We start from the raw sequence: 25177 nt of genomic DNA on the forward strand, positions 1-25177 counted from the left end.
CTCAAACATTCCACCCAATTCATATTCATCATAAAACCTCTTGAGGCAACCAGGAAATTCTTAATCCTCACGTGAGAATAAAACTTTACCTGGAGGTAACTGGCTATAACAGTGTGATGGAAACACCTTAAAGCTGATGATTTAGGGATTGTCCTCTGCCAGAACATCAGCAGCATGGAAACCTGTGTCCAATTCCCTGCTTCACAGAGCAGAAGCCCTAACAGGCACCTGGGAGCTCACACTGCAGCTCCCTGGAGGCTAAGCCCACTAGGTCCTTCACACCTGTGTGGTGTCAGATGGGACAGGAAGCTCCTGCTTCAGCAGTGAAGCCACTGTTGGATGAGAGGCATGGACTGACTACTGTAACACGGAGTCCCTTGGAGCCCTGGGCCCATTTCAGTATGAGCTTTCCTCAGAACACAGGGCTGGAGGAGTCCCCTTGGCTGCCACCATCCTGTCTCAGGCTTCCTGCCAAATAGAAGACAAGCCCAGAGAGAAGTTCACAAAACACTACTCCTTAGTTACCTGAACTCTGCTCGCTGCTGACAGCTGTTGCTGAAATCTTTTTAGCAAGAAGCAAAACTTTGATCTTTTAAAAGGTGATGCTCTGTTTATGCAGCTTTATGTGCTAATATACCTCCAGAGCTAAACAAAACCATTTCTTCACTCATTAAATCTGAAACAATGCCACATTAAGATGGTTCTTTTCAGGGCATTACTTTTCTTGCACTACTATCATTTTTGAAGCATGTGATGGTAGAATACACAGAAGCCTGATGGCCCCTTTGCACTGAGGTTGGAAACATTCAGGCAGTCTCTGTTAGGTGCAGAAGGAGATACTTGAAGAGGTATTTTTCATTTGTCCAGTGAGGCAGTGCTGAGACGTCCGAAATATTTTCCTGTCAACATATTGAAGACACCCTGTGGAGAGAACATCACCACACTGGCATCAAACTACTGCCTTGGAAGAGGTATTTTCTGTCTAACTGAGGAGAGGTATTTTCATGACACATAAGTACACTTAAGTCTCCAAGTTCTGAAGACCTAAACTTTGCTAGACACTGTGAAAGACATTCCAGGTGTGCCAGGAACCCAGAAAAAACCCCCAAACCAAACCCAACTTAAAATGACATTTTCCCCTTCAGAAAGAACAGTGGCTGAAACTTCTGCAGGACAGGAATGCAGCCTGCAGCTATAAGACTTCAAGATTTATTTATATTAAACCTTATCAACTGGTGCTGCTGAACAACTAGTGCACTTACACCAGTCCTAAGGAGATAAGGTTTCAATACAGTGGTATCTGGGGGGGAGGGAGTGTGTATTTACATGAGAAATCAGTCAAATATTAAGTACTTATATCTTACCTGAAAATGATTCCTTGAAAAATAACTTATGCTTTTGAAGGCCAATGCAATTATGTATTATTTTAATCTTAATGCTAAAGGGAAACAGAAAGAGCATATTTACAATGTCAACAGTTAAGAGAACTTTGTATTGCTATCCAGTTATGCTGTCTGCACAGCTTTTAGACCTATACAAAAAAACCCAAGATGAATCACATACACCTGGTCAGCTGGGTACAACCACAAACCACAGCTAAATTAGTGTAAGAAGAGTTACAGGGATAGAACTTAACACATTAGACTGTGAACACAGTACATACCACACAGCAGTATCATGATCTGTTCGTGCTTGCAGTGAATAACCCTAAGGCACTCGGCAAATGTTCTTACCACCTACAGGAAGAGTTGCTCCAAACCTGAAGGGCTCAGCAGGCACTGTCGTCAACCACTCTACACTGAGATGGTAGGATATCTTGTTTTCCTCCTCTGGGACATACAACAAGGTGGATATACAAGAGGGCAGGACCTAAGGGCCTCTGAGATCAAAGGCCAGAAGACAGACAGCACCTTTCCCTCCCCAGTAAGTTTCAGTCCTGTGTGTCCAGGCCATCTGGCACTGGCTTGAACTTGAGAGGGGAACATCACAACAGTTCACTTGTAGAGAGCTCTCCGTACCTGCAACCCTCAAATTATTCAGTACTACAACAATGTCTAATCAAACCATTTAATATCTAATTTATCAAAGTAAGAAAGTAAATTGTTTTCTTTTTCACTGAACCATGGTGAAAAAAGGTCATTGTTTTATTCAGCATCATAGTTACATAACAGTTGTCTGTTTCTATTACTAGAAAGAATTTATTAAAATAGTCCTGAAAGACATCTTTTCTTTTTCCAATGATTTCAAAACTAAGCCTTTTAATGCCAATTCCACACAGTCACGGGTTTGATCGGTAGTAGCCAGTTCTAGCAATTGTCAAGGCACAAGCTCAGCTCTGCACACCCGCTGCAGCTTGTATTGGAAAAGAGATATGCCAGTTCCATCTGCACTTACAAATGCAGAATCCCTTCATCATATATTGCAACAGGAGAAATTAACATTTAACACAGACTAAGAAAGGTAAAGGATTTATTTCTGATATGATTTGTAGAGTTAAATTAAAAACCTACTGAATACTTTATGTAGTAGATGAACATAACCTTAGTACTTACTTTCTAACAGTTTATTTAATGGTTGGAAGTGTACAACATGAAGTAGGCCTCACGTTTAATATTGTTCAATTTTGCTTATTGTTAGATGAGATTAAAATACAGTAGCCATCCCTTTAGACTATGGTGCAACACTGATCATGTGCCTTGATAGATAGGAAAAATGATTCATTAAATAAAGGATGATGACATAACATGTAGGGAAGACTTTGGATTGTCTATTTTAAATGTCAACATAATAGGCAAGTAAGAATAGAACTTCATTTTAAGTGCACTTCCACATGCTTTGTTTATAATATAGCAAAAACTTCCTATATTTTTTCCAGACACTTCACTCCCTACTCTAAAGCTGTTCAGTTGAAAATGCACTTTCCCCAGTAAACTTCTTTTTTAAAAAAGTAACTAAAATTTCTACCCTTTCATATGCTAAGAAATGTTTCCTAATTAAAAACACAGTTTATTACAAGACATGTGAAGACAACATATAGTGAAATGAATTTTAATTGTTGTGCTGTGACTAAAGTAAAGTTCTCAAGGCTGCAATTTAACATTCCAAGTTCTCCCTTCCATCTTTATTGATTCTTAAGATTTTGCACAGAAACTCTTTGGGGGCTAGAACAGCAGTAATTGCATCACACTGTTTTTCAAGACTTCAAGTTTCAAAAGCAAACTCTTCAAAAAGTACAGTTCTTGATTTGATTAGATACAGGGACAAAAATATAGCACATACTTGAAGGTTACATGGTCTACAAATGATGGCAATATTTTCCTTGGGAGAGTACAGTTTGTTTTCTTGTAAATACTCAAAAAGGCTCAACTTCAAGCAGTAATAAACACAAGCAAAAGTGATTTAACCCTTAAAATAAATATTCAGGAAAACCTCTCTGTACATACAAGTGAAAGAATATGTAACACTTTCACGCTAAAAGAAAAAAATAAAGATTTTGTTCATATAAGCAGCTGAAATCTGCTGTTCCAGCCCAATGTCCCCAGTAAAGAAGGGAGGCACAAACACAGGTGACTACTGTAGCTCACTATCTTATGGCCTTTTTGGACAGGGACATCATCACCATCATTTTTAAATCCCTTTTGTTATACTTATTACAGCATGCCAAATCCTTTGGCATATGTGATGGCCTTCAGTAATCTTTCTTTAAGCTTTTCTTTGCTTGAGTACTCCGGAAGCAAAAGTACATTAAAGCATGTGTGAGATGTAGGTAACCTGTGGGACAAAAAATACAAGAATTCAGATCTTGGAACATGCAAAAGAAATACACCTCTATTTTACAAGTCCAAAAAGAATGAATTGGAAGAAAATAAACTCTTCCTATAGATTCAAGTTCCAGATTTAACTAGGTTAATAATTTAAAAGCACATAATTAGCTTCCATTTATAAAAAACCAAGCAAAATGTAGAATTTATCGTTTTTTACCTCTCTGTATCTGGGCCATTTTTGGCTATGATCATCTTTAACTTTCCAAGTCCTCCCACAGGGGCTCTGTCTGTGCCTGTTGTAAACTGTAAGAATAGTCTTTTCTGTTCATCTGTAAATGAATGGACTATTTCCCAGAATTCCCTATCAAAGAAGAAATTAAAAAGTAAATAAACTGTAAACTTTCTTTGGTATAAATAAGAATTTCAAAAGTAATTGAGCTTTGATGGTATGAGAATTCTAATCAGTCTTACCATCAAGTTTACAAGCTGCATTCATAAACCAAAACTCTCAGAATGTATTTACCAATAAATGAGATTCAGAAATAGAAATCAGAAATATTACTAAACACTGCAGTTTAACTGTCTTTAAACATTAATTTGTCTGTGTCCTGCTATTTTATTATTCCTGTTTCCTAAGGAATTATACTGATTCAACAATGCTTATACCATCTCCTCTTCAGTAATGACATTACTTGAGAAAAGTGAAATTACACATAAGACATTTGCATCTCCAGTACTACAAAAATACTAAATCTCACAATATTAAAATCATTATGAAGAAACAAGCAGATGAAGTGCTTTCTATCTTTACAAAATCACAAAAAATTACCTAATAATAAGAGAGTCTCTTGTATAGCCACCATCATATTCTGTAGTTTCTTCTAGTGCTTGAAAATCTAAATTCTGTAAGAAGATATTTTTAAAGATTACCATTAATTATATACTCAATATCAAAAAAAGCTCCACTCTCTAGTGTATATTCAAAATTCTTACCCTACTTCCACAAATAAGTAATTCAATTTCCTCTGGTCTAAATAAATATTTCAAAGGAGATTCATTGGTCACCATGTGGAATCCTCTCCGAAAGGCCTTGAACTGCTTTTCTACTGATTTATTGAGTATATAGTCAGCATAGAGATTGACAAATTCCTGCAAGGAAATAAACCCCAAAAAACCTTAGTGTTTCAACACATGCCACTTGAAGTACCTCCTAAAAATACAAGACCCCAGAATACATATAATTCTGTAATTCTATGCAAATAATCTGAGCTCAGTTTTTATTCAGCAACACAAAAGAGCAAGTTTCAAATACGGCTCAAACAGGTCTAACATCCCACCCAGAGGCTATGTATCCATGTATCAATGCTTTCTTTAACAGAAGCCTTTTCTGTTCACAACCACACTGCGCTATGGCAATTTTAAAAGCCTTTTAAACTTAAAAATTATAAGTGAGACCAAACCTTTGTAGGGTTCTACATAATTCTACAAACAGTATATCAAAGAACTGCAGATTCTGTTTGAAAAGCTGAGTGTACCTTTCTGTTTTCATTCGTAATAGGAATTTTATCACCATTTTCCTTTAAATCATGCATCATTGGATTGCCAAAGAGATCCGTGTGAGATATTTGAAACGTTATCATCATATCATCTTCCACACTTCCTTCATACTCCAGTAAGTCTCTCAAACTCTGATACAGAACCTAACAGAATAAGAAATATATGTCTGTCAAAAATAAGCTTTGATAGATTCCACTGAGTAATACAAGGAGACATGATACCACCCGCCTCAAAAAAGAGTTGTTATATTCTATGACAAAAGTCACCTAAAAATCTCCTATAGCAGTCCAAACAATTATTTATTAAGCTCAGTATCTGTAAAGAGAAACAACAGAAGATATTAAGGTAAAAAAGAAACACGACAATCATGATAATTCCCTTAAAAGAGCCTTTTAGTACCTACCAATCTTCCAAAATGCAATGGTCAAACCTGCAGTTTAAGAGCCTTTAATAACATCTTCTTAAGTTTTTTGAATCTGTCTTTACTTTAGGCATCCAGAATATGTTACATGAGTAAGGGGAACATTTATGAGTTCAAAATCAAAGAAACCCCTGTTATTTTATGTCAGATAAAATTCAGACAGCAGGCTTTTATCTTCTACTTCTTATTTAAAACTGAAACCAACTAGGAAGTAATCCTGAAGCAACACAGATGGGGCAGTCTTTAACATAAGAAGACATTTATGACCAAAACCAAAAAATCACAGGTTTGATCAGCATTTACCAAGTGGAATCTGAAATTACCCGTAAGAGTTCTTACTTGCACTTTTTTTTTGGTAGAAATTTACTTCTACAAATAGCTATAACTAGCCCAATTTTACTAGTTTATTTGGGAAGAGACATGCTTGTTTATGCTTAATAATTCTTACTAACATTTGGGAGTTTATGTAGCAAAAAAAATAAAGCTTTATTGATACTGAGCCCTATTCACTGATGTTACAATTTTGCCTCCTCCAAATCAAATGTAGCAAGAAGTTTTCTTGCTTATGAATTTATTTTAACAAATACAGGGTCGCAATGCAAGTCACTGGTTATTTCACTTTCACTTCTGACAGTGATCTTGTGTTCAATTGAAATACAGATTAAATTATTGCATGGAAAATGCACTATTTAACTCGAAGAGCATACGGAACTTACAGGATGAGAGTCTGCCAGATCACGGAAAGTTCCTTTTTTGCCCATTAGCTTCCTGTAGACAACCATGGGGAAATGTACATCCAGTATACAGTTGTTGTAAATAGCCAGTCCCAGTACTATGCCAATCAGGGTAAACTGACCCTCAGTTTCAAAAGAGGACGGATTAAACCAAAACAGTTTTGTAGACTCATCATATGTGAACATCCCTGTTAAAAAAAAAAAGAACAATTATGGTTACAATTCAATAAAAATGGCACATGAAACATACCATTATAAACCCATTTGCACTAGCCTTTAAGCAATATTTAACTTAACATTATACTGAATTGAATGGCAAAGAGAAACTACTTAGGGTAACTGGAGCTGCTCAAAACACTGTTACTCACATCACCACTAAAAGCAGGCAAGAGACCGGTGATACAATATCCTGCAACACTCACTGGAGCTGCATGTACACAAGCTTTCATCCCCTCCACTACTGAGGAACCAGCAGCACACTGATAATAGGATTTGACTTTGATAAATGCAGCAGTACTAGAAAAGAACTCAGTCAAAAACATGTGGATGAAACAATCCCAAAGGACTCTAATTACTAAGAAGTGACAGCCTTTCCTCAAAGGCCAGTTCCACCAAAGGAACAGGACTAGATGCAGCCCTACTACTTAATTAGAAGCTATGATGATGGAGCAGGGATTGGCCATCACCCATGATTTTAGAGTTAGATGCCCAACAGATTTGTTTGCTTGTTCAAGGACCATAGTTACTGCAGCTATCAAACACATCTTAACTTGAGGGGAAAATGGACCATGATCTCACAGAAGGGACTGCAATTTTAACAGCTTGTCCCTGTCTGAAGGGAGTGGTTTTGCTTCTCTCATTCAATTCACTATTTCAGGAGACCTATTTGCTGCCCAGCTCATGAGCTGAGCACTGAAGATTTCAACAACAGTTGAACTGGCACATACCAGAAGCTGCACGGAGAAAACATGAAGACAAGAGACAGGCAGAGTTCCTTACCCTTTTGGCTGTAGTGAGACATGAGATAACTCTTGTTTATGAAACTGGAGTGCACAGGCTATAAATTATTTATATAAATATTATTCATATATAAATAAAAGCCACAATAAAATCCATTGGTTACCTGACTAGACACTGAAGCAAGATAAATGCAAACCCCATAGACTTAAGGTGAGAGAGAGACTGCCCTGGACAGGTACAGTCCCAATTCACCTTTTGCTTGTACAGCTGTCATGATTTTCCATCAGAGCCTAAGAAAAACTGCCCCAGGCTCCTTACTCTCAACACACCATGTCAGATCCATGTGAAGAATATCAACTACATTTGCCACAAGGATTTATCTTGTCAGCTCTTAAAAGATATTCTTGTTTGCCACCTATGCAGATGTACAAACTGATTACAAAGCCACATGAACACGAAATTACTTTGAAGACTGAAAATGTTATCTTCAGCCAAGAGATAAAGACTCTTTCCTCATTCCATGTACGACAATAAACTGCAAGTTCATTCAAAGACTGTGGCTATTCCCCAGAATGGATTATATACCTCAGTAAATGACTAGGGCCAGGCCAGCCATTAGGGGAGCACACAAATAACCCATCAGATAAGGCAACTGGAAATCAGAAATCCATGAGCAACTCAGGCATATATAGGCCAAACATTATCTAGAATCCTATGCCATTTTGTGAACTGACCGAAGTAACTTCTGGATTACTGGTACGTAAAGCAATGACTTGAACTTTTTTGAATAATGATGGAGAATGATGGAGAAGTTAAACTGTCAAAACCAACAACTCCAGCAAAAGTCTAATAATGAAGCATCAACAGTTTACTCAAATCCACATCTGGAAACACTTGTGTAATGCAGTATTTTACTCCCTTACCAAAATTAAGACTACAGTACATTAAAATCATAATGAAACACCAGAAGAAACTGGAATCTGCAAGAAGGCGAAAACAATTGCAATGAAGTTATCACTTATTCCTTTACCATGGAATATCTTTACCAGTATTTTTCTGAGTTATTGCCTCCTTTGAGTAAGACTTTAAGGTAGCTTAATACTGAAATAATCAAAAAGTCAAAGAAACTATAATAACAATATACATCTCTGCAAATATACCTATTGAAGACAGACATTTTAAATTCCACTTAAAGGATCTCCTCTGTTTTCTCAGATAAAGAAAGCATTTATAAATCAACAAAGTCACATGTGGTACATCTGGTGCATACATGAACTGCTATACTGTAATGCATATATATACATATATATACACACACACCCCGAATGTGAGCTACATTTCCTGCTTTTACACATTTATGCCAAAAGCCACTGAAAAGCTTCTTCCCCCCCCCCAGAGTTACTATGAATACAAAATGTGTACATACTTTCTTACATTTTTAATACAGAAGTAAAACTTAAAACATGCATGCACATCTAATATATTACCTGCCTTTAAATGCAGGGAGTAGATACACCCTGCTTGGATCTTAGCTTAAGCACACTTTAGCATTACTAAAAAAAGCGTATTTCATTACACCCACACAAGTTCTGTTTAGATGAACTCCAGCTGAAAATGTATTTATTTTGCTGAATTTATTTTTTGTTGAAAATAAAATTTAATCAACTGAAGTACTAAGAGGTTTTTTACTTTGTCATATATCAAAGTAAGCTAATTCAGATTCCAAATCTCTCTAAGTTAATAGTATTTTTCAGGGTGAGTAAGACTTGTCTACAGTTCTGTACCACTTATAAGAACTGGCTTACATATGGTGAAGGGCAAGGGCCAATGTTCAGATTTTTCCTATTGATTCTGGGTACTTGATACTGACACCTCCTCTCTAATTCAGTCAAAATAGATTTCTGTGTATTTTCATCAATTTTCTAAGCCACAAAACCAAGAACAGCAGCTTAATCTTTTAAAATAGTCCAGTGGAACCAAATTAACAGCCATGGGCTGTTAGGCTTCTTTAATGGAAGCCATTACAAGAAATACAATGTAACATCATATTTCACATAAAATGCAAAATTAGTATAGGAACCTGGCAGGTCTCACTTCTATTCTAACATGAAGTATTCTTATAATTTTATAACATTTTCATCTTTTCAGAGCAGCAGACAAGTTGCACATTAAAAGAAGCATGTCCTTGCATAAATGATTGGTGCAGGGAGCAAGGGAAAAAAGAATATGATGGAAGAATGACTGCTGAAACACAAATATAAAATTTTGGCTCTAATATATCAAATTACTCTTGTTTCTTTAACTACAATCAAATTTGACACTGCTGTGACACTTTGGATCTGCAGAACTGAGACTATGAGATTTATTAAGCTGGAGGAAGTGGAGGAAGTAACTCAAAAACTCCTATTGTCTGACTCTTGCTTTATTGCAGAAGCTCTTCCTCTTACGTTTGATTACTAATTCTAGAAGCTAATTACAAAGCAAAGTGAGGAGAAATGTGAGAGAACAAACAAAGGAACACAGCAAAGAAACCCTGTACTACTGATTTGTATCCAAACAAGTAATGATGGTTCTAATTAACTACACAGTTACTCCTTCCATCATTCCTCCTTCAGGAGGATGACTGCTGACAACACAGCGAGCCTCAATGTCTGGCAAATACTCTCCTGACCATCGCTGAATCTGGAGAGCTTCAGAGAGAAGTAGCAGTGGATATAGAAAGCATAAACATAAAACAATCCAGTCTGGAAGATCATCCAGGCCAACCTTTTGTGAGAAAAATCTGTTAAACCAGTAAATTATTAGAACACATACCGATATCTGGATTGAAGATTTCTTCCACAACCAGTTGAAAAAATTCTTTGGAAACACCTCCTTCATCTACCCCTTGCTCTCCTTCAAATTCAACATACAATTGCTTCTTCAAGTCTGCAGGATTTTCCATGGCAATCATCTCTAGCTATTGAGTGAAGAGACAGAAATATTTCATTAGTAAATCTATTTACTAGAACAGTTTAGTAACAAATAATGAAGCCAAAAGCACCCTCCAAATTTAAGAAGAAAGCAAGCACAAATCACAACAGTAAAATAAGAGAAATCAATAGTAACCCTAAACCACTCTAAACATGTTTTACAACCTGGGGATTAACAGCAAGAAACTTACCACAGAACTGATCTGTCAGCCCATTAAAGCTCACTGGCTGTGAGCATTCTCTATTTCTACTCTTTTAAGCACTTATTTAAAACAAGTTATCATTGTGTTGCACACAATTCACAGAAAAAGGAAGAAAACAAGATGTATTATTGAGATAATTAAATTCATCTGACAATGAAGATTCTGTAATATGATCTACATGTTTGACAATAAACAGCTTTGTGAAGGGATTACACAGATATATTTTCAGAGGGGGAGACAGAAAACAAGCCTTTGATGAGTAGTTTCATCTCTCAAAGAGCTGGGGAAAAAAAACTAAAACCAAAAAAGACACTAGTATTGCAGTCAAATCAACTCCCTCTACTTGATCCTAATGAAGTCTCAAAACTCTCTTGCTGTTATTTCTTCAGTGCCTTTAAACAGATCTACTGCACTGCTGCTATGAAAGTGAAAATTCAGTTAAGACCAAATAGAAAGTCTAACATCTTACAAGGGTTTCAAGTCTATACAAAGGCCATTAGAGGCCACGGAATCACAAAATAGCTTGGGTTGGAAGGGACCTGGAAAGAGCATCTAGTTCCAACCCTTCTGCCATGGGCTGGGACACATTCCAGTAAATCAGCTTGCTCAAAGCCCCATCTAGCATGGCCTTAAATAGTTCCAAGGATGAGACATTGCCAGCTTTCCTGGGCAACCTGCTGCAGTGCCTCACCACCTTTGCAGCACAGAATTTCTTCTGAATATCTAATCTTAACCTTTTCTCTATCATATGAGGTCATCTGCCATTGTCCCATCACTACGTGTCTTTGTAAAAACTTCATCTCCAGTTCTCAGCAGCCCCCTTTAGGCGCTGGAAATTTCTATAAGGTCTCTCAGGAGCCTTCTCTTCGGCTGAGCAACCCCAACTCGCCCAGCTTGTCTTTATAGGAGAGGTGCTCCAGCCCTCTGATCATTTTTGCATCCCTCCTCTGGACTCAACCCAACAGGTCCACATCCTTCTTATGCTGGGGACCCAGAGATGGATGCAGCACTCCAGGGGAGAGTCTCACAGGGGAAGGACAGTCACCTCCCTTGACCTGCTGGCCACGCTGATTTTCATGCAGCCCAGGGTATGGTTGGATTTCTGGGCTGTGAGTGCACATTGCCAGGCCCTTCACTTCCTTACACCAAAAATGTATCCTTTCAGTAAATCAGAAGTTTAGCAAGAATATTTTGCAGCTGATAAGAAATATGCTACTTAAAAGCATAAGCACACTGGTTACATACATGCAGCACATTTAGACAAAACATTTTCTAAAAGAAAACTCAACAGCAGTAAATTAAGGCACAGATGGACCTGTATACTTCTCTACCAAGACCATGTTACTTGTGAGATTTGCCTCTGATGTGGGTTACTGCAAATTGTACTTACCAGCAGGTGTCCTTAACATGCTAAACCTTACCTTTTATTTCACTCCCCTACCTTATCCACACATGCCAACACTCTCTTTTTTTAGGCCAGAATTTTACTACAGAAGTGTAAAGTAAAACAGGAACAGAGCAGAGAAGGTAAAGGCAGCAGCAATGACACTATCAAGTCACAAAAATCGTACCACCAGCAAGACACATTTTCTCCTGTTAACTGCCAAGTCAGCCAGACATGATCCAAGCAGCGCAGCAGGGCAGGATGCTGCAGAGTCAGGGGGGTTATCATAAGGGTTTTAAGACATTGAAGCACCCCATGCAAAAGGGGCATGTGGAGAAAAAATTCAACTACCTGGTATTGACAACTAAATTTGGAAAGGGAGGGAGTGTAACTTCATAGCATATAAATCTCAGTTAGAAAACACAAAGGCAAGCCATGAAGACCCCAGTAATGAAAGCAAGTGAGATTAGTCCGTATTTCAATCAGCAAACCACAACATTTTCTGAAAAACTTAATTATGTACCACCTAAGCCATTTGTATTAAAAAATATTTTCCTAGGACAAAAATGGAGCTTAATCTATGTTCCAAATAAAACTTGCAACTTTTGAAAAACAAAGAACTAGCATTTATTTTAAAACTCTAAATACAGGTTAAATGTTCAAGCTGAACAGAAATTCAGACAGACAGAAATTCTCTTATTTGGATCTCTTCCACTTACAACCAACAGCAATAAAGTTGTGGTTTTTTCCTCCTCAGTCATGACTTTGTTGGCTTCATAGTCTTTACCACCAGTAATTTAATATATTGCATGATTTATGAATTTTCCTGAGTTCTGAGAAAGCATATGCTGTCTCTGCATTTCTTCTGGGACAGCAACCCTATGTCATAGTGTGTAGACTATTGTGTCATGCAAATGCAGTAAGGAAGGTGTTCATATTTATACATATAGAGCAGTTACAGAAATTTCAAAATTATTTTTTGGCTGACAAAAACAGCCTAAAAAAAAAGAGGAAGGAAACAGTCTTAGTTGAGCAATGCTGGCTAGACAGATTAGAACAGTGGACTGGATGTCTGCAAGGGAGTCAGATAAAAGATTATCAAAAATCCAGTATTTTGAGCAAAGCCTGACGCTCCTTGAAGTAGATTCTATAAGCAGGAAAATGCTGCTAAGCTGCTCAACTCAAAGTTGTGGGTTTAGCTGCTCCTTTGAATATCTGTGTCAACACTGGTGCTTCACAATAAAAATTAAATGCAGTGGGCAACAGCAGCAAACACAACATTAAGGAGGCACTGGATAGCAGAACTGCAGCAGTGCTTCTACAGCAGGGAAGTATGAACTTCAGTTATTGCTGTCTGGTTCTTGGGTTTTTTGGGGCTAAAAATCCCTTTCTTTGTTTTTAATAATCACAGCTATCTCAACCATGTCAACATAGATGCTGCTAGATAAAGACAATCCATCTGTATGAATTACTGAAGTTTTAGAAATTGTTTTCTGTCATGATGGTTTGACTGGCCACATCATTGAAATCATCATTATGTTTTCCAGGGGCTTCCTAAAAAGCAGGTGTGTAGCATGTTTAAAGCAGCAGAAGAATGTATGAATTGAAAAGCTGAAAGCTGAGAGATGACATCATAAAGAATATCTGTATTTTGTTTGCTGAAACAACAACAATGTACCACAATTTAAGACATTGGGTGATGTTGCTTTGTTTACAGAATAACACTTCTTTCCTGAAAGACAGGAATGTTCACTGAATGACAGAAATATGACAACATACAAAAGCTTAATGTAACGCCAGTGTTTGGCGACCTTCCTAAAACTGATAGCAACTGAACTAACTTCTATTCAGTTAAAAATGATCACAAATCACCTTAAGTTCTATCACAACATAAAAGTTCTCTTTAAGGCAGAGGCAGGAATACTTTCCACACTATATCGAAAAATGACAGAACATAGCTAATTTAAGCGTGAAAGTACCAGTGACACATCATGACATAAGTCGGTCAACATGTTTTTCTAAAAACCGGCATGGAAAGAGTAATAGTTACAGTGACAAAGCAGCCTTTGCTCCAGCTGTATTTTACAGTTCATGCATTTGGAGCCTGTACACATCAATAGTCACATGCTCTGCATCCAACCAATGCATACCAGGGCTGACATTTTCACCTGAACACACAGACTGCAACGTGGTCTGAAACAACGTCAAATCTCCTGAAGTACTTTGCTGCTAATACAGGAGAGAATCTGCCTACTGGGTTCAGGTGTCACAGAACAGTTTTGGTCATCAACACACTCAGCAGAGACATTTACAAGCAGGAGAGGATTGTTGCCCACTAGCTGTCTGCATTCCACGTGAAATTTGTCAAAGTGAGTTTCTAATTGGTCAAAGTGAGTTTTTGCAAGCAAGTACAAGACTGATTCTGCTGAAGGAATCCACCACGTTTTTACTTGCAGAAGTTGTGTGTCATAACTCACACCCTTTAAATTACTGCTACCTGAGAAGAACATCATATTTAACCTGGGCCATAGGGGTGGGGGAAGAGTAAACTCAGAAGAAAGGGATGAAAGAAATAGCTCTTGGGGAATGAAAAGGCAGAAGAGAGGATTAAAGGATGTATTTCCTTTCATTACTACCACACTCACACAACGTGACTCAGCAGTACAGCTAACCTATTAAACCTGCTAGACAGAAAAAAGCATGTTAATTGCCTTCAAGAACTTCAAACTGAGCTACCAACTCCAAAATAAAAGAATTCCTTAAAAAAAAGTGGGGACTAAAGTGTTAAAAATTCTAACATTCCATTCTTGTCCCCAGGTGACTTTTCAGACTAACATACATACACATAAGTATACAATAAGTATATACTACAAAGAAAGATGTTTCATTAAATAATTTCAAATAAAAAAGGCAAAATAAGTCTCTGAGGCAAGTTTCATACATGCAAAGAAACTGAAGGAATTTGTAAATAAAATTTTTCCTTAGATGTATGTGTTTCAGGGAACTAAGTTTCTCTCAGTAAGTGACTTTCAACAAGATAACACCTTCAAGGTATTTAAAAAGTATTGCCTCAAATTCTTACTAGAAGGGAAAAAACTCCTATGTTGCTAATAGTAACAAAAAAAATCACCAGTGTTCATCTTTGCTTTATTGAAGTGCAAGAAGTAAGAATATATACATATTGAATTATAAAAGCTGAAATATTAAGTACTTATAGGAGAAAAACAGCTTGATAATGACTTTATCAGCTCAACTGATTAGCAGAAAGCCAGTATTTAGAGTGTTTGCAAGAAATTGCAAAGGCTGGTCAATATATTTGTTTGAAAAATATTCAACATCAATAAGGAAAATACGAGTAAGACTATCTCAATCTCATTTTAGTCAATATTCTTGAAAATGCTTTTATCATGAAGTTATCAGTTACTCCATAGATACTCAAAAAAGTCTTCACTGACTCCTCTGTAAAGACACAGGTCAAGTGACATAAATAGTAGTCGCTATTTTAAAAAGTCTGTAAATATTCAAACCTCTGAAGTTAAAAAAATATGAAATTTGAGGGTAAATATGTTGGTACTCATAATTAATTACCTGTATATTAAGCATGTTCAGAAACATTTTGTCACTGAACAGATATAAGAACATACTCTCACTAATGAATATTATTATCTTTGAAAGATCTTTCTGGTATTTTTCAGTGAGACCCTTCCTAAGTTCAATACTGTACACTCAAAACTGCAGCCACCCCTGATGCAAAGTCATCCAGTGCAGCTTTCACTTAGATTTGATGCTGTCAGTACTGCTACAGAAGCTCATGGTACCCATCTTAGATTCCTATCAGAGACAGAGCAAACTATTTTAAGGCTTAGGACATAAGACTGAAGAGTGGCCTGCAGAGCTATTTCAGACCAATTAGGAAGTAATTGTGAAAATTACTAAAATCACTTCTGAACCAATTACAAAGACTCCCATAACAACAGCATGCAATTCTTGAAAAGATAGGCACTTTCTGACAAAAAACAACAGTGTGGAACAGCATCTCCCCTGGAATAACTTCCCAGCTACCAGCACAATTGCAGCTTAGAGATTTCCTGAGGTTTGTGTGTGGCTCACACCAAAATGCCTGTAATGTCCATTAGCTTTTGATGGATCTTTCTTTCATGAAGACTTAGAGGGTCCTGGGCAAAGACACCAACCCTCTTGAGGTGCACAGTGTGGAAAACAAAATGTCATTTTGCTTATGTTAAGCCTGATTCCTGATAATAAAACTAGGGGCTACCAGTTATAAAAAAACAGTATTTCTCATTCAACTCCTCCATTCATCTTTTATGTTCTCTCCATCATTGTTTTTACCCTTAAGGGGACTTTACAGTTTATTTGAAGAGACTCTGAGCTTTCCAAATGTATTTTTACTGCATCTTTTCTGATATTAAAATGAGAAGAAACAAATGAAAGAGAATAGGCACACCGTGGCCAACAGCAACATTAGAGCATTCCATTCACTAACATTTCCTGGCGAATATTTAAAATATATTCACTGAGCAATGATACTTTGTATCATCAGTTAAAACACATCAGTAGTTAAAAGATGGATTCTGTACCCACTTCATACAATACAATAAAATTTTCCCTACTTCCACATCATCCCACAACAGCTACCTTGTAACATCTCTTTGAAACAGCACATACTCCCTTCCTCCACTTTGGATGGCACCTCTGTATTCATCTGCATTTTAGTGAATATCATCTATTTTCCACTTATGAGAAATGCCTGGACTGCACTTGGTCTTTTTGGCTACCACTACAGTTTAGTTCAGACTACCTGAATTGAGAACAATTTTATCTTTTCCCTTTATTTTGTGTGCCCAGATAAACAGTTTAAAATCCTTACTTTCCTCAAGGCTCTGACAGTCAGGTCACCATAATTTAGCATGCTCTGACAGCTTAAATTAACAGCCATAGGAGGATCCATGGCAACTGCCCAGGCATGTAACTCAGGCTGCTAAGCTGAGCAAGGGCTGCTGCAAGCGCATCATAATTTACATTAGTATGTTTGAGCTGAATCTAATTTAAATTTCCTAAACTTCCTACAGGCCAAGAATGTGCACAGCAGTGACTGCTGTGGCCCCGCTGCAACTTGATGTTGCCCACAAGCTTCTTAACCTAAACATATTTCTTTTTGTCTTCAAAGATTTCAACTTCTACAACAAGCAGTATGTAAAATAATGCCTTTTCTCATATTTATGGATTTTCCTTCTTATTATCGGATAAAGATGAAGGTTTGCTTTTGCTCTGCTGGAACTGGCATTGAAAAGAACACCCTAAAACTAGCTTTTATGCTCTTTTACCTCGTCATTTCTTAAAGAGAAAGAATTTTCCCTCCCTTTTTTCCAGTATTTATGTGCCCAAAGCAGAATATTCAAGGAATAAACTCCATTACAGTAATATGACAAAACATAACTGGACATGACTGTAAGTCTGATAGGTAGTGAAATTACAAAGAGCATTCTTAAATAAAAAATCCCTGGTACACAGTATTTTTATATTTATTTGCCTAATATAAAGTTGAATTTACAGACAGAAGCCACTTCTGCACTGCAATTTCATTTTTTCTTTTGGTACTGAAGACCAATTTTTTTCTCCAACAAATCATAACATCAGCAATTCCCACAAAGCAGCTAACTCAGCAGGAAATTCCTAGGCATACAGAAAAATCAAGGTAGGAGGCCATTTAGGGTTCTCACAATTGATCTTCACTGGCAGTAAAAGTTATAAAATTTAACTAAAAGTAACAGCTGGGCTGAGAGGCAAAATGAGACAATTTTCCCAAATCCTCTCTAAACACCTCTCTAGGTCTTCAGTGACAAGTTTTAAAGGCATCGGTAACTTTAAAAATTTGCAAACTTTGTGCTTTAACAACAGAACTCCGGAAAATGAGTTTTTGAAAATTACCAGCTTGAACAAAAAAACCAACAACAACAAAAACAAACAAACAAACAAAAAAACCCCACAAACCATCACCAACAACAACAAAAAAAAACCCACAAAAAAAACCCAACAAAACAAACAAAAAAAAAACCCACAAACCCCCTCCCCCAAAAAACACCCCAAAAACAAAAAAGGGAAGGGTCCTAAAATAAAGAACATATTAAGGTTCTTATACAGACCTGTTTATAGTTTGTATCCTGTATGATTCCCCTCTTCCAAAAATGCATGAAGAAATGGCATTAAGTTTTAATTAAAGAAGTCAGCAGATTCAGAAACAGGCTGCTCGCACCCTTCTTTGGTATTAACAGGTCTGTCTTCTTTTCTCAGTTGTATCAGTACTTCCACCAAATTAAAATAACGCTTTATTTCTAGAAATTTGTAAGTCCACAAGAAGAGTACACAACTAAAATATTTTAATTCTAACTTCCATCTGAAAATCCCTACCATCAAAAGACGATCCAGGGCAGTGCAGAGGACAAAGAAACAGAAGTTGGTCACTCTGTCACCATCAAGACCGGTGCAGGATCTGATAATGGGCAGTAAGAGCTATTTGATACTTTATAACACCTAAATCTGCAATCACTCTGAGCAGAAGTAGTTCTGCTGAATATACAAAATCTACAGCATCATGCTTAGAATTCGAACAATAAAGCTATTTGAGATTGTTCTAGAGGAAATCTAGTATATGTGCACTCACACAGAGACCTTCTCAGTTACTCCAAGCCCATGTAGTTCGCACAAGTCTGAGCCAACCAACCCCCGGGCCACACTGCTGCGGGACTTACCCGGACAAGCGCGTCATCGATGATGTGATCACGCCTCACTTTCAGCCGCAAATACGGGTTGAGCTGCTGCCCTTGAACTAAGCTGTAGAGCACAGTTATGCGTCTCTCACTGTACATCCGGATCCTATTGTCATAATACAATCCCAGGTTCTTGGTAACAGCATTCAATATGAAGGGGCAGGTCATAAATGAGAATTTATTCTCTGTTTCTACTTTGAAGAAAGTGTAGTCTTTGTCCATTTCTAGAACATCATTCAGTGGTTCATTAATAAATTCTTCAAAAGGGATAAGTGGTTTTCTGCAATCTATAGTTTTAACACCAAGTTCAGTTTCCAGTGGGTCTACTCGAGGACCTTTTTTATTTCTTCTTTCCTCACCCAACAGCTCTTGAAGAGTTAGTTCACTTGATTCTGGGATGGGTTCTTCATCTTCCTCTTCATTATGATCTGTATCCACATCCCCTCCTACTACATTTGCATAGTAAACCATTTTCAAGCACTTTGAAGCAGCAACAACAGCATCATCATCATTCACTAGGTTACGACTATTGAACTCGTTGCTTATGACTTTGTAAGTAATAAGCTGCTGAAATGTTTCCATCATTCTCCGAATTTGATCTGCTCTGTACTTAGACCACAATCTGACCAGTTTTGCTTGAGCTGCAAGGGGTAGTTTGCTCATTGCTTTGCAAAACAATGGTAGAGCCATTTCCAGATATTCTGGGCTATGAAGATTGCCATTCTCCATAACGATAATAAACAAATTCAGATAGTTAGGATCTCGAGAGTACACATTATGGTAAGTCAAGTCACATTCCACATTAGGTGACAAGTACACAAGTGCATTTAAAAAGGCAGTTTCTATTTTTTCATTAGAAAGTAACCTATCATAGACCCGTCTGACTGCTTCAATATCTACAGACACTTCATCTGGGCCTAGTTTTTGGAGGTTATTATCTCCTTGTGTATTTTCACCTATTCTTGATGACGAAGATGATGATGCACCAGAATCCTCTTCCATAGCAGCAGCCGAACAGGCAGCTTTTTCCTTCTCGTCTTCATCTTTGTCTTCATCCTTTCCTTGAAGAGACTTGAGCTCCTCCTTGGTGTGCTGCTTGGTTTTTCGGAAACTCTGTACCAGTGCTTCAGCACTAGAAAACACTCTCCCAATCACCCGGATTAAAGGGGAATAATCCTCTTTTTCTCGACATAGTTCAAGAATTTCATATATCTTGTCTTCTGTTAGGAAGGTCACATCTATAAGAAGATAAAGATATTAGTTTTACTAATATAAAAATTAAAAAGATAATATACTTCTGGTTTGCCCTACCTAAGAAACCTGTGTGTCATATCATCACTAAAACTGCAAAAACAGTGTCAGTGCTGAATAAATTCAAGACAGATACTTTATCATTTCATTAGCATGAAAAATCATTATTTCATTCACTGACTTAGTAAAATATTTTATTCATGGATGTCAATCAGAGAATGTGCACAATAGTGATACTGTTTTGCAGCCAATTAACTACATTAGGTAGTTAACAGTACTGTATTGTCTAAACAAGTGCAATCAGTAAGAGGTTTAAACTTTAAAAGCCTTAATGAATAAGGCTGTGACAATACAGTCTTCTAGTAAATCTGCATAGTTAATGTGTAAGTCATTAAACTAAACAAACTAGACTGTATCAACCTCTTTTTTTCAAAGCAGACCCTGAAGAAAAGACTCAATCACTTGTTTTGTTGTATGTTAATGGGAATATAAGATTTCTTATTTATCTTTTTAATGCTTTCTGCAACTGTTTTTAGACTAAACTGGCACCTGAAAACCCTCCCAAACCCCTCAATATATGCTCCAAAATTTACGCTGCCTTCTAAATTACACATACAGCGTGGCATGTAGATTCTGTCTTTGTACATTAGGCCTCACTAAGATAAGCAACTTGGGTATACTAATCAACATGTTATTCAGAGGAACAAGATGGTTTACACACATCATCTGCTCCAAATACCTGTCTGTTCTCCCTCTCCCCAAACTCCTGATACAAAATATGTCATTCGAAGGGTCCATTTGTTATTTGAAATCTTCCTTTCTCTTTAGAAAAAAGAAAGAAAACATTATTTATAGCTTTCTATGTTACTTCTCAAACAGAACCCACAGATGCTTTCACATCAGGTGATGATTTATAGTAGAATTACTGTAAACATGATCAGACCTGAAAAGATATTCTAGTTTAAGCAGATTCTTTTGAACTAACACAAAATTTAGAAATAAAATAGAATCAGTTTAATAGCATCTCTAGAGAAAGCATCCCAAAATTGTATTCACCAACCATGCTACAACTACCTGCCTCTGTAGAAAGAAGTGTATAATTTAAAAAAAACCCGTTTAATAAAGATGTTGTATATTAAAATATTTTGAAATGGGATTACCTACACTGATACTCATTCCAAGAAGTCATTAAATTAAAAATACAAATTAGATGATGCAAAGACTGACAACCTATTGCCTTTCACAGAACCCCAAGCCACTCTTAGAGCACATATAACACAGGAAAGGTTAGGCTTATGTCTTAAGCTTAGATTGACTTCCAATCTGAAGACACTGACAAACCTCAAAACTAACATCTGTCCTGTTAAAAAAATAGCACTACTGAAAACATTTTTAAAGGATTCAAGCTTAGCACAACATCTATTTTTATCTGCTGCAGTGCATGCCCAGGAAGCAAAACTTGTCTTAAAAGAAGTCTTAATTTTCTTGTGTTAAGAGAAATTGTCTGCTGATACAGATGATATTTCATGACACGGCTCCTCAAAATGAGGACCACAGTCTCGGTTTCATTGACTCTGGACCAAAAACATTATTCATAGCATAAAAATTATCAGCACACATTGACAATTCAACAATATTATAAAATTCAGATTTCCATACTTAAACAAGAATTTCCTCATTCACTCTTTTAAAGGTTTTAGTATTTCAGGAACTCCAGGAAAGTAATTTAATTATTTCTGAAGCATATTTCTTTAAATTTATTTAGAACTTTTAATCCTATGTCAAGCATAAAAGCAAGCTACACATCCTTTTCCTCAGCTTTGCTAAACTTTGCTGCAGATTTCACAGTAACTGTTGTAGCAGATTGACCTTAAAAAAATTCAGAGTGCTAGATGCCTTAGACATCACCCAATTCCAAAGGTAACTAAGCCTCAGATGAGCTTTAAGAATGCATTAAAAACTCTCTGTCTATCCAGCTACAAAGAAAGGTCAATACTTGTGATGCTCCAAGAGAGGAAGTCTGAGTCACTGCTGTAGCCAACAGACTGTCTCTGGAGGTAGGTTCAGAAGACTCTTAAGTACCTGCCTTGGGGAGAGGGGATGGTTAGACAGAATAAGGTAAATTCTGTGTCTGAAAAGCTCCATAAATAATACAAAAAAAAAAAAATCAAGAGAAAAAACACAAAACAGACTTAATGTGCCTCTTGCTCATCTAATACTACATTTTCTTCCTTTTCCCCTTCCTGCTGTTCAGAGAGTGTTTGCCTCTCTGCTTATTCAGATCATAAGTAATTTGGGTACAAGTTTATCCTTGCATCAGGTAAAGAAGAAACTGATGTTGAAATATCTTGGGTTGCTTATAACACAGTATTATGTTTTATTGCTGATTCTGTAGGGTTTTTAAAATTTTTGCTGTAAACAATTTCACCTTCTTCAGCTAAAATAAATGCATCTGGACTTGTGTTTATAACACTTTTTGCCACAATACTTAAAGGTGGTCTGCTCAAATGTTCATGGCTTTAAAATCCATTTGGCCTGGTTTCTGGACATGTCTGCATCATGGGTTAAGGTGACAACTAACATTATTCCATTAGTATGTATTTACTATTACAAATTGTTTGAAAAGCTAAGCAGAAGTTAGAAAACATACATATAGAACAGCATTTCATTTTACACTGGCTTAAAAATAACTGTGCTCAAACATTTTTTAGCTTGGAGAATGTATTGCCTATCACTCACTGTATCATTTTTTTCATCTGTTAAGTTTCTTAACATAGAATATGAAATTAGTTAAAGTATAATTTTTATAATTTATTAACTGCAGAATAATTACGAAACTAGCAAAACTAAAACAGTCATACAACAGCACTTAAAGCTTTTCCATATTCACAAAAATCATTATTCTTGTAAGACAACAAATGCATGTTGATTTTAACAGAGATATGGTCAAAATCCAGATTTGGATAATCAGTGTTCAGCATTAATCCATCCATTTTTCTGAATACATACTAAAATACTCAATTGTCTAATACTGTATTTTGCTGAAGTCAGCAGAATACCACCAGAGTGAATTATGCTGGTTTGTACTTGTGCATATGAAACGTGTTTGATTTTAGGAAAACTGTAAACATCTTACCTTTAAAGTCATCTCTTGGGCCTTGCATTTCCTTCTTGTTCATTTTTCTGTCAGTGCAGGAATTGTTATGGGCACCTTTGGAATTGTTTTCTAGGTAAGCTGAGCTCGTTCCTTTCTTGGAGGGATGAGGATCACAGAGTTTTGCATTAATCTTATAAAGCTCGAGGGCCTTAATGGCTGCTGCATTGTTATCCATACGGAGAAAAGTTGGACAGGAAGCACAAAATTCATTCGTGCAGGCTTCATTTCCACAGCCCTCGGTTAACTGGTGGTAGTAGCGCTCTATTAGATGCTTTGCAGCTGCTCGCTTCCTGTAGCAAACATTCAAACAGTAAGTACAAGGATTAATGGAGCTTTCACATACAAAGCTCATTCAATAGCATCAGCAAGGCAGAGATTAGTCAGCACTGAAACACAAGATTTCTGTCAGAGAGAACGCATCAGAAGATTTTTTTAAATGCAGGATTCTCATCTTGACAAATGCAAATATATTTAACACACAATTTAATTTGTGGGTTCTATGTAAGTAAAAGATAAATCCTGTTTATGCAGTTTTCAGCTTTACATGGTAGTGCTACAGTGGAGACAATCTTGTACAGTTCTGAACAATCTCAACTGTCGCTAAAAAAGAGCAATTTGGATGCAAAACAAGGCTGCAACTGAAATAAAACTGGATGTTGTACAGGTGTTGAATCCAATATATAGTACTGAGGCATGGTTGCCACTGACAGATGAAAGAGGTATGAAACACAATTCAGACAATTCAGACATTTATTTAGCAATATTATCAATATTATACTATTTTATCCATTTCAACAAGATCCCATGTGACTAAATTATCATATTTAGTCTATTTAAATCTGTACAAAAAATATTCCTTGATTAATTAAACTGATGCTAAAACACAATTACAGATGGGCTCAAAGCTGGATATATTTCTCCTTAGCCTAAATAAATTATATGGTTGTCTAAACAAAATAAAAAAAAACCCCAAAAAGTGCTATCTGCCAAATCCTTCTGTTTCTCCTGACATTACAGGTGCCAAGTATGTATTCTGAAAAATCACAGCTGTATTGCTATACCAGTCTAGTGCTCAGTACTATATATATGCAGAAAAGAAAATATAACTGCCTTATTAATAAGGTCACAGACTTCTACAGAAGCATGCAAATAGTAAAGAAATCACTGAAAAGCTGCAGGTAACCAGGACTGAAGCAGCTACATGCAGCAACAAGAGCATCATATTTGACCACATTTCAGAAAGAAACCCCCAAACCTTGACTGCATTTAAAATAATAAGTTATTAATGAAAACTACCAACAACAAAACATTTCAAATATTCTGACTAGGTTTAACATACAGGCTTTTAACAGAACTTTAGTGATAAAGAACTACAAAGATCAAAACATCACAAACTGTGATATTAACTTAAAACTGCCTTTCCTGATGTTGATGTATGCACAGATTCTGCAAAGAACAAGTACTTCAGAACTTAAGTGCTAGACCCATCGGCACTACTCAGCACTCACTGCACCTCGCTCTTAATAATGGCAGGTTAAATAGCAGTTTCAATGCAGTTACTTGAAAAGGGAGAGTGTTCTGAGAGTGACTACTGAGGTCTATATTACTCAGCAGTAAGACCTTTACTTCTTTCTTTTCACCCTTCAAGATCTCATGATCCCAGAGAAGAAAATACATCTTACAAGGAAAACAATTACTTTGATGTCTACCTGAGCTTTCAAATGCCCCAGTACCTTCCAAAGAAAAGAAAAACAAACAAAAAAACAACTGAGGAGAAAGGTTTCCATGGCACTTTGAGATGGATGTGGAAAGAAAAAGCACCATGAGCAATACCATTAAAACCATTACTGTGTAATAGGGAATAGCTATATTCTAATCTAAGGGAAGTGTTCTGATCTCTCACATTTTTGTATGTAGACTTATGAAAATCTGCCTCTCTCCATGTACATCTAAAAATAAGTGGTTTTTTTTAATCTTGTCTTTCAT

General features: G+C 36.7%; 1 protein-coding gene across 6 annotated transcripts in view; it reads right to left on the reverse strand.

The window, feature by feature from the left end:
* Window positions 1–2123: 2123 nt before the first annotated feature.
* Window positions 2124–25177, reverse strand: part of UBE3A (ubiquitin protein ligase E3A) — a 52338-nt gene continuing 29284 nt past the window's right edge. For all 6 annotated transcript variants that reach the window (XM_041468393.1, XM_041468390.1, XM_041468396.1 and 3 more), the window contains 9 exons: window positions 23171–23481; window positions 18766–20021; window positions 10251–10395; window positions 6459–6664; window positions 5300–5464; window positions 4758–4913; window positions 4594–4667; window positions 3982–4125; window positions 2124–3771 (listed from right to left, as the gene is read on the reverse strand). In XM_041468393.1, coding sequence (XP_041324327.1) covers window positions 3651–3771; window positions 3982–4125; window positions 4594–4667; window positions 4758–4913; window positions 5300–5464; window positions 6459–6664; window positions 10251–10395; window positions 18766–20021; window positions 23171–23481 — 2578 coding nt within the window. In that variant the 3' untranslated portion in view covers window positions 2124–3650. The remainder of the gene's footprint in view (window positions 3772–3981; window positions 4126–4593; window positions 4668–4757; window positions 4914–5299; window positions 5465–6458; window positions 6665–10250; window positions 10396–18765; window positions 20022–23170; window positions 23482–25177) is intronic.

Source organism: Pyrgilauda ruficollis, unplaced genomic scaffold (assembly GCF_017590135.1).
Source record: "Pyrgilauda ruficollis isolate IOZ18807 unplaced genomic scaffold, ASM1759013v1 scaffold22, whole genome shotgun sequence".
NCBI classification, from domain to species: Eukaryota; Metazoa; Chordata; class Aves; order Passeriformes; family Passeridae; genus Pyrgilauda; species Pyrgilauda ruficollis.